The sequence below is a fragment of the Phasianus colchicus genome, chromosome 21 (genome assembly GCF_987193195.1).
Source record: "Phasianus colchicus chromosome 21, bPhaCol1.hap1.1, whole genome shotgun sequence".
NCBI lineage: Eukaryota > Metazoa > Chordata > Aves > Galliformes > Phasianidae > Phasianus > Phasianus colchicus.
Genome location: NC_143456.1, coordinates 10,592,841 through 10,603,118, shown reverse-complemented (window position 1 = coordinate 10,603,118; position 10,278 = coordinate 10,592,841). Strand labels below are relative to the sequence as shown.

Sequence of the window (10,278 nt, the reverse complement as noted above, 5' to 3'; positions counted from 1 at the left end):
GACAAGTAATATCTCAGCTCTGTTTCCAGGCAAAAAATTACAAATTAAATTTTGTGCAACAACCATAATCACTTCAGCTTTGCTCATAAAGAGCAGTACATCTTAGTCATGATGTTCATATCACTGTTCTCCACAGAACACACCTGCACTGTAGAAACTTCTGAACTACATTTTTTGTTGATACAGCAATGTCAGTGCCCTCAAAAAGTAGGCTTGGTTTTCAAAAGGAACAAATACCATAAGTAATACTCTTAACAAGATTGCCCATGCTACAAAAGAAATGGCAGAAGTAGGTGTTTCAGTCTCCTATTGTAAAAATAGGTGAAAGACAGAGGCACCTGACAAATCACAAATTAAATGTATACACACAGCAAAACCTACAAAAGACAAAGACTTCATTCCTTTCTTGTAAATACTTGAATTAATGTGAAGTACACATTATCATCACTCTTTCAAGTGCTTTTCATTTTACAGAGGTGTTGTTTTGTTGCTGCTGCTCTGCTAGTGCTTGCTGGAGGCGCATTCTCTTCCGTGAATAGTGCTGCCAGTGAAGAATCTGCTGCTCATCAATAAACTTAGCACACTGAGCATTTACCAGTTCTTTGCGAAAGTGTTCATACTGGAGCAGCTCTAACATGTGCAAACATTGAGGATACCTGGATTTAAAAAAAGCAACAAGTTTTACAAGGTACACTAATACTGGAGTCTCCAGTATCTCTCCAATTTGTTATTTTAGTCATTTAGTGCTTTACTCAAGTACCTGAAACACAGGGCTGTACGTATGCACTGTAACTTAATACCTTCAGTAACTACAAAGCCAGAAAACACGGAATCTAGTAACAACATAAATACATACACATACCTGATTAGAATAACTTTTCTAAAGATTAGATTTCATTAAAACAAATGCAAATTAACTAGAATAGATGTTTCCAGAGCTCATTTAAAGTAAACAAAAACTGTTCAAAAACTGTGAAGGAGTTTTAACATTGACAAAAACAAAAAATGATTCTTTGTGTAGGTATCAACAGTGCAAAAATCACTCTTAGAATGTACTTAATGGGCTGAAGTAGTTTTGTCCCATGATACTCAGTAATCTTGTTTCATGCAGATACAAAGTGCAGATAAAGGTTGCAAAAGGCAAATTCCATGCATAAGGCAAGAATGAAACGTTCTCTAGTTCTGTCTATTCCAGACTACAGGAAACAGGAAAATTTATACTGCATATAAATGCAGTGCAGGTTTTGGTTGCAGGGAGAAATCAGATAGGGACAGTGCATAACAGAAGGTAAAAATCATTAAAATGCAGAAATCTAAGGGACTTTAATACTTACTTCAAGTATTTTGCATATTCAGGTTCTTTCCAATACAATAAATATTTAAGATAGTTTACAAAAGCTTTGTCTTTGAAGTATCCTCTTTGTGCAAGAACTGAAATAACAGACAAGGAATTATCAGCTACAGAAATAGGAAAAATTTGCCAAACTTCACGAATATGTGTATACAAAACTATACAGAAGAGGCACGTGAGTCATAATCTTATCATTGCAAGTTTTTACAATTTGGGAAAAAAATATATCTTAAGTCAACATTCTAAGCATAATAAATTAGTCTCATCTCCTCTGCCATATAACTTTTATATGGCAACAAGGATGTGAGAAGTGTTCAAAAATAGGAACTTCTGACACATCAAAACTGTCAGAGAAAACTGAAGAAATTAAGTACTCTACCTGAAACTATTATTAGTATTAGTTAAATTCTGGTTTCAGATAAAAGAGTACTACTTAGATTGAAATGAAATTAATATTATTTATTCATTTTTTACTACAGATGTGAACTTATTCTGCACTAGACAGATGCATTTCATTTCAATAAATATTCATTTCACATTTTAAAGGTGTCATTTCCTTCCTCTTCCACCTCACCTTTAAAATTTGGACAAATTAAATCATTTTCAGACTGCTTTTATCCTGTTAAAGATCTCTTCCCTTTTCTTTGTTTAACCCTCCTTGCCCTCCCTCCTCTGCCCCCCACTGTTTATCTGTAATCATTCTGTAATCATTAAGCTGTTAAATAATATTAACTTCTCAGGATCCTCACATTAAGTACTCACAGTTGAGATAATTGGGATTTGCTAGGCACTGAACAAACTCCAACTCCAACTGGAACCGAAGTCGATTTCCTGTATCATCTGATTAGGTGAGAAAAAAAAGTAAAAACTGGACCCACGTGATAGATTTGCAAGTCAGTTTCTCAATTTGAGCCATACAAACAGAAATATTTAGAGAGGAGATAAAGCAGTAAGAGCCTACAGTAAACATGGGCTCGCTTAGCACAGTCTTTTCTATTACATGAATCTGTGTTGGGCCCACGTTAATATGTGTGCTGTTGGTTTTTTAAACAACTAAAAAACGATGCAAATAACAGACAAATGCCCTCTGACTCTATGTAAAATAAAGGAAAAGGGAAGAGAAAGGGACCTGGTATTGGTACAAGGAAAATTTGAGAAGGTAAGTAAAGAGTACTACACACAGCTCACTGAATGCTTCCTTGCACATAATTTAAGAAATGCTTACTGTGAGGCTGCTTTTTTTGTTTGTTTTGTACAAGATGTTACACTTCAGTGAGATCCTGCAGTGTTCTCACACTAATGGTGTACAGTGACAGCGGTGACGCACCCAGGGGTCAGCAGAAGATTCTGCTGTCCTATGAAGAAAGGCTGAGGGAGCTGGGCTAACTGTGAGATCTTACTGTGGTCTTTCAATACGGAAAGGGAGCTTATAAAAAAAGATGGAGGCTTAACTTTTTACCCTGACTGAAAACAACAGGACAGGGGGGAACAGATTTAAAACAAACAAACAAAATAAATAAATAAATAAATAAATAAAAGGAAGTTCAGGTTAGATGTTAGGAAGAAATCCTTTTCCGTCAGAGTGGCGAGGCCCTGGCTGCCCAGAGCGGGCTGGAAGCTCCGCGGAGGCTGCTCTGGCGGGAGGTCCCCGCGCTGCAGCCGCAGCGCCCGGGAAGGGAAGAGCCGCGGTGTCTCCACGAACGACGCGAAGGACTCCAGCGGGGCAAACCGGCGCTCTCCCTGGCCAGCATCGCTCGCCCTGCCCGACCCGCGCCGCGCCGCGCCGCTCACCTGCGTCCATGGCGGCCAGCCGGGCTGCGCTCCCCGCCCGGGCTCAAAATGGCGGCGGGAGCGCCCGCTGTCGGCAGACGGAAGCCCGGCGGGCGGTGCAGCGAGGCGACATGGGAAGGCGGCGGCGTCTCCTGGCAACGAGCTGCGCCGCGAGGCCGGGCCCGCGGGAGTGGATCTCGCCGAGGCAGGCGGGGGGCTCGGGGCGGCAGCCACGTCGGCTGCGGGGCACGGGCCTGGCACTGACCTGGCTCTTACCTGGCACTGACCTGGCACTGCTGTAGCTCTTCTGGGAGGCGGAGACGTGGCGTCAAGACCTCTTTTTTTTTTTTTTTTTTTTTTTTCCCGTCGATTTTTGCACTTATGTTTTCATGACTGTGCCACGAGCAAGCCGTCAGTACTGAAGATCTCCCAAGGGGGCCTCATATTCCTGTCCGAGCTGTTGATGCTCTAACATCACTGATTTAATGATGTGCGTTGTGTAGAAAACAACCTTTTGAAAAAAAAGAAAGTTGGAGTAACTTTTTTTTCCCCCCTTATCTTGAAAGGAAGCTGTTACCAGACCAGCAATACATTCCAAATCCATTAGAAGGTACCTTTGGGATCAGTGTTCAGTTTTTTTCCTAGGCATGTGTGTGCTTGAGCAGTGAAGGGTAAAAGAGGACTGTATGCCCAGAACGTTCATTTTAACCTTGCGCTGGACGAGCCATTGTTGAACATTTCCAAAGCAGAAGGAAATGGAAGGGAGGGAATCACTCCTGACAGACAGACCTGTTTTGCTGGTTGTTTTTTGGTTGTTGGTTGGTTTGTTGTTGTTGTTTCTTTGCTTTTCTTACTCTTTCTGCATGTTGGACTTTTTTTTTTTTTTTTTTTCCCCATAGCAACTTATGGTAAGCTGATTTCAGTCAACCTCTACAGTTCATTCATTAAAAAGTTGTGAAACCAGTTAAAAAAACACTCCTGGAACGTGGAACAGGACTGCACTGTTGCATCTAGAAAAGAGCCCAACACACAAATTTATTCCTAATGCTGCATTTATGGTTGGGGTCATACACTCGATTTTCGTATCTTGGCTAAAACAAAAACTGGTAGGGTTTAGCACTGTCAAGCTAGCTGAGTTTCATTGCTGCTATGATTGCATTAATAGGCTCTTGTGTACCAGTATGCACTATACAGACTCAACATGAATCCTGACTAATTCTTTTTTCAAATTTGTGATTTGTGCTTTTTAGTTGTTAAACTATTTTCAGTGTCTTAGCATTTTTCTGTAATGCTATCTCTTTCTAGGTAGTGTAATTATTTCCCCCTAGCCCCACTAGAAAGTAGGTTATAAGACTGCCTAAAAAAGACTTCTGCATTGCTTTCCTTAATAGAATAGGACTTTTTTTTTTTTTTTTTACAAGGTTTTAGTGGTTGTGGAGTACTACCATTACTATAGCAAAATTAGCAAGTCACTCCCCAGTAAACATAGACTTTCGTCTAAAAGCAGAGATCAAACAGATCCCATGCATCTGCAGTGCTATTCTGGAATGTGATTTATCTCCCAAGACTGACTTCAGAGGAGAGAATCCTAAGAAAGGTTTGGTCACATGAATTAAATTACTATGTAGGTTTGCCAGAGTAAAGTGAAAGAACTCAATTCTTGGCCATCAAAACTAGGAACAAAATTGAAAGTTATAGTCATACTACAAAAACTAAGAGCGTTCTCTAGGAAAAGGTGGATTTATTTATGCTTTTAAATATTAGCGTAGTCAGACTTTCAGGGAAGAGATTAAAATGTGTGTCTTAGCCAAGAGTTTTCTTTTTTATCATCATGAAATCAAAACATCACAGCCTCAGTTTCTCCTTTTGTAGGAGCTAAACTGCTATCCCTATTGTTCTCTGTTTGAGCACTGGCACTGAACCCTTGTTTTCCTGAAGCATTTTGAGCATATGCTAATAGTAGATCTAGATATAAAACAGACACTGGCTAACAAACAGATTAGATAATGTTTTCTACCCAAAGCAAATAAAGCTATTCGAATTTAAAAATTACAGTCAAAAAAGGACACTTTGCAGCTGTAGTAATTATAGACAGCATCAGGTAAGCAACAATAAAAGCAAGTTTGTGATATATCCTTATAAATTATATATTTAGGAATTATATATTTATACACAGGAGAAAATAGAGTCTTGTATGATGTCCTATGAGCTCTTGAAGATGAAAACTGGGAAGTGAGACATTGCTAAGTTTATGATATCACAGTACAATGCATTTGCATCAAAAAGAAAAGGTTCAGCAAAGCTTTACAACTGAAAACAATGATCTCGTTGAACAGTAAGTACTTCATGCCCAATGCTAGACCCTCAGACATCTGCTTTTTTTGTAGAATGCAAAATTATATTGACATGGATAATGACATCTTAAAAGACCTTACTCATAGAATGTAATACAGAATTTTGCAGACTGGAGAGTAGTCTGCTTCAAATAGAGTTAAATAACAGAGAACAGAGCATGCATTATGTTAGCATTATGTTATAAATATAACCAGCCAGTACAAACTCTGCAATTTTTTTACTCCAATGTTATAATTGTAATTGAATAGAAGCAAGATCATAGTTATCATTGACTGAAACAATTGTTAGAGCATATTTAGTTAAAGGCTTAACTATTCATCAAGGGTTTTTGTTTGTTTGTTTTTTTAGGTCAAGTAACAGGCAGGTAACACCTTTCAGAAGTGAACCTATGACAGTCACCGTAGAACAGTCTTCATTTGAAGACTATTAAACTCCATTGAGCGAAGAAGTAAGTTTGGCAAAAAGGTGTAGAAAGACTTAGAAGTCTGTGGTTTACAGACCTGGCAATGTGTACTCATGTCACTATGGTACTCCTCCATATACACAAGGCCAATATGAAGCCAAGAATTCCAAACTAAAAGGCAAATGTTCAGAAAGCATTTTGTTTTTCTTTAATAAATTGGTTAGAAATGTGTCTTCTTAGGACATGTAGAATGCGGATAACTTTGAGGTCAGCCTTCTGTAAGGAGCAATATGCTTTGAACTTTAGAACAACACTGCAGTGAACATCTTCACAAGGTATTGCTTGTCATTTTGAAGCAAATTTTAAGGTGCTTTAAGGAAATAATTCTGTAGTGAGCCAAGAAATATGGAACCTTATTTAAAAAAAAAAAAAAGAGAAGCATCCTGGCTCCACAACTGACAACAAAGTTTGAAAATGTGACCTTCTCCTCCTTAGCAGCCTAAAAGTTCAAGAGCTAGATGAGCACAACATCACCCCACGTGCAGAAGTACTGACTAACTAAATTTTGGATGTCTAACTGAAATTTGGATGTCTAGTTCAGGTTGTTTGGATTTGGCTATACCAAAACAGCAAGTAAATTGTTTTTGTAGGTTTTGTAACTGATAAATACATTTTAATCCCCCTCCTCCCAATTTCCAGACATGAACAACAGAAATAAGTAGTAGACTATTGCACAGAGCTTCTCTAACAGCTCAGAGACTGAATTCTTGCAAGTGAAGTGGTCAAAACCTCAAGGCTTTCCTGAAATTTTGAGGGGAGAGGAAGAGCAATAGCATATTGTCTAGAAAAATAAAGTTGGTAGATCATGCACATTCAACTTGTTCATCTTTGAAATGCTGAATGGGCCAAACTGCTGTCACCTCTGCTGGAAACCCAGATCCCAAAGAACTTTAAACTTAAGGATGCTTAGGACAAGTGCTAAACCACATGCAGTATTGAGATGGATTGTTATTAGCAGAAGCATTTCCAGTGTGCAATACTGCTAGCCCATCAGTCTTCTTATTCAAGAGAACAGGGTCTTTAATTCCACAAAATTATTTCTGCCATCAGATCTATAATGCTGATAGACATAAGTATTAATATTTAGATAAAAATGAGTCATGCTAGTGAAATCATTGGGGCTAAATAAAAAAAACCAATAAATTAATTAATTGTTTGGATTTTTTTTTTTTTTTTTTTTTTTTTTCCATTATCATCTCACCTGCCTGATTTGAGATAATTGAGAGAACTAGATTCTTCTGATCTTGTACAGGAATATACAGCTGCACTTGAAATAGTATTGCACTTTTATAGCTGAAGAAAAGAGTGCTAGAAACACAAGGTCTCTGGTAATGAAAATGTTATGATTCGTGGGATTCCTTCCTGCTGGCAAGTAAAACTTGAAATATCCCATACAAATTCACCCACAAGTTCATCCACCCATGATGAAAATAACTTTAATTCTTGGTCATTGCAAAGATGGTATACAAATAGTTACAATTTCATGGATGCCTACCTAAATATTTGGCAAGAACATAAGACCCTTCTTTAGTTGCTTGCTAGCCAACCTGTTGATACTTATAGTTAAGATTGTACAGCATTTAGGGAAACAAAAATGCTGAACTCCTTAGGGAGCAAATCTAAATATAACTCACGTAAACAAGTCCCATAATCTCTGAACGTTAGGCCTACACTAGAATGGATTATATCCATGTATACCTAAATAATGTGGAGCTCATGAATAATTATACAGCAGTGTAAAACATACCTTGACACGTTACTTGTGTTGTGTTCAATTTTATTTCTTGCCATATTGCAGAGTTAAAATCTTAATTAAAATATTTTGAATAATCAGTATAGAATCACATTTTCTCTGGGATAAGTTCTTCAGTCTCTCTTGGCCCCCTGCTCGTATGTTACAATTATTAACCTCTTTGCCAGCTATTTGGGTTTTTTTTTTTTAAGCCTAATGAAAGCAGCCTATTGTATTTTGAATCTGTTCTTTCCTAGGCTACTTTCTACATTAAAAAAATAATAGTCATAAAAAATTAATGTACATGTTTGTAGAGAACTCTAAGGAATGTTTGTATCTCTTCCTAAAATAATAATTTCAGAACTGTTTGATCTTGCAGACCTCCTGTTTTACTGTTGCAAGAACAAAAGGAGCAGATGTGCCAGGATTTGTTCCTCGATTATTTTTCTTTCTCTTGAGCATATTGAGATTGATAGAATACTTCACATTTCCTTAACTGACTTTGGGTCTCTCACCACCTTAGCTCTACAATTTGCTTTGGAAATTCAAGAGAAAAGATAAAAATCTATTGCAAGATTAGCATCCTGGGATGACTCTTGAATTATAAAAGCAATTATAAAAACTAAAGGGAAATAGTACACAATGAATATCTGTTCACCTGGGATTCAGAGTCACCACTGTCAACTCATCTACTTTTATTTATCATTTGGATTTGGTGGACAGATCACTTGCTTGATAAGGAATTGCCTGGATGGTTGCACTCAGAGAATCGCGGTCAATGGCTCAGTGTCAAAGTGGAGACCGGTGGCAGGCGGTGTTCCTCAGGGATCAGTGCTGGGACCAGCGCTAACATCTTTGTATGAGACATGGACAGTGGGATTGAGTGCAGCCTCAGCCAGTCTGCCGATGACACCAAGCTCAGTGGTTCAGTTGACATACTAGATGATCTTAAAGGTCGCTTCCAACCCAAACCATCCTAGGACTCTATGATTTATGCCTCCCAAAATATTTAGGGCCTTTTTTCTGTACCTTTGATTCCCACTCTTAGAGGTGATAAAGCTAGAGGGAGAAAAAACCACCCTTGTAATTTTAATTCCTTAAAGCTTCTCAGGAGGCAGAGAATCCTGACCTTCTCCCTAACTATATTCTACCGTGCAGATACCAACCTGCTGATGGATCAATTAAAATGCAGTGCAGTGGAAGAACTCCACAGTTGAGATAACAGCTGCAGTGATATATATAAATTAGTAAAGACTGGAGAGGTGTTTCTTGAAGGACATGTGTATCAAATTAACTCCTAGAATGCTGACTATCATCAGCTCCTATCAGTCCAAAATGAAAAAGAAAACAAAAACAACTCCTAATAGCTGGGCCCTAATCACCTACGGGAAAAAAAAGGTCAATATTTATTTATTTGAATACCTTTTAGACAAGGGTAAATCTGCCAGTATGAATTCCCAAAGGATTGTTTTTAACTGGCACATTTTCAGTATAGTAGGGTGATATATTATGATTTTTTCTTATTGATCTAACTCCCATATATAGATAGTTATGCATAAAAAGAGTCAAGGGTAAGCTCTGAAACGAGACATTGTAAGACAGTTGAGGTTAAGGGGCTACTCTCAGGAAAGTTTAAGTTGTTGGTTTTTTTCCCCAGCCTTTGTTAAAAGAGGAGCTAAAACCTCCGCCACCTTCAGAGAAAATTTTATTTTTAACCATATGACCAAAACAAACTGTTGAAGAAAAATACATACTTGCTCCAGAAATAATCATTGCTTAATTGAAAAATAGTATGAATTTTATTTCTGATGGAAAATTTGATATTCAACTTGCTTGCCAAAATATTTGTGAAGACCCAACCCACATTATTGTTCACAAAGAATAGTTCACACATGTTGGCTGTTCTAGTACCTGGTACACTCAGTTCTGTCAACAGTATGGTCTGGCTATAAAATAATGTTTTATGAGGCCCGCATTCCGACCTGCATGAGTTTATGAAAACTCCTTGAAAAGCTGCATGCTGAAAAAGACCACTGAGTAATTTAATGCAGGTAAGTAAAGTAAACACAGGAAGGATAACTTTTTTTTTTTTTTTTTTTTCCCTTACAGGAGGAATGACCTCTTCCTTATGACCAGAATAGACTCTCTCCATTTACACTGTAACTAATGGGCAACTGTTGACACAGTGCCACAGAAAAAAAGACAAAAAAAAACCTAGATGGGCAACCGAATATTTTTTCTATAGTCAGATCTATCTTTAAAAAGCTACCAAATACATTGTTTAGCAATTCCTAATCATCTTAGAGCAATGTGCTTTGCAAACCTTTTACTTTCCAAATGACTTCCAAATGTCCAGGGCTGTAGTTTTGTCACATCACACATGATAAAACAGGAACTATTTGCTGGTTCAGTATGGCTGACTAACCTGTACTAACAAAGTCCACATTAAGATCCTCCCATGCTTTCTTTTGGCTTTAGCAGTCAATGTTTTGAAGTGGGAGGAAAAGGGGATTCTTTTATGCCACTACCTAAAGACAACTTGTACATAAAGCTAAAACACTTTGATTTGAAGAAAAATAAATGCCATGTAAGATGGGGAAGTCTCCT

At 37.9% G+C, this 10,278-nt stretch overlaps 1 protein-coding gene and 1 long non-coding RNA gene across 4 annotated transcripts; one reads left to right on the top strand and one right to left on the bottom strand.

Moving 5' to 3' along the window:
* Positions 1–398: 398 nt before the first annotated feature.
* MED31 (mediator complex subunit 31) lies at positions 399–3,488 on the bottom strand. The gene is made up of 4 exons (XM_031591389.2): positions 3,143–3,488; positions 2,114–2,191; positions 1,335–1,431; positions 399–656 (listed from the first exon to the last, which is right to left on the bottom strand). Exons 1-4 carry the CDS (start codon positions 3,150–3,152, stop codon positions 464–466), a joined length of 378 nt encoding a protein of 125 aa, XP_031447249.1. The 5' UTR covers positions 3,153–3,488; the 3' UTR covers positions 399–463.
* On the top strand, positions 3,488–10,266 carry LOC116227887 (uncharacterized). 3 transcript variants are annotated; one of them, XR_016459214.1, is made up of 5 exons: positions 3,488–3,731; positions 4,543–4,718; positions 5,298–5,456; positions 5,825–5,924; positions 9,781–10,266. It is a non-coding gene; the product is annotated as an uncharacterized LOC116227887 (long non-coding RNA). The 3 variants fall into 3 exon arrangements; XR_004166668.2 differs by lacking the exon at positions 4,543–4,718; XR_004166669.2 differs by lacking the exons at positions 4,543–4,718; positions 5,298–5,456.
* The last annotated feature ends 12 nt before the right edge of the window (positions 10,267–10,278 follow it).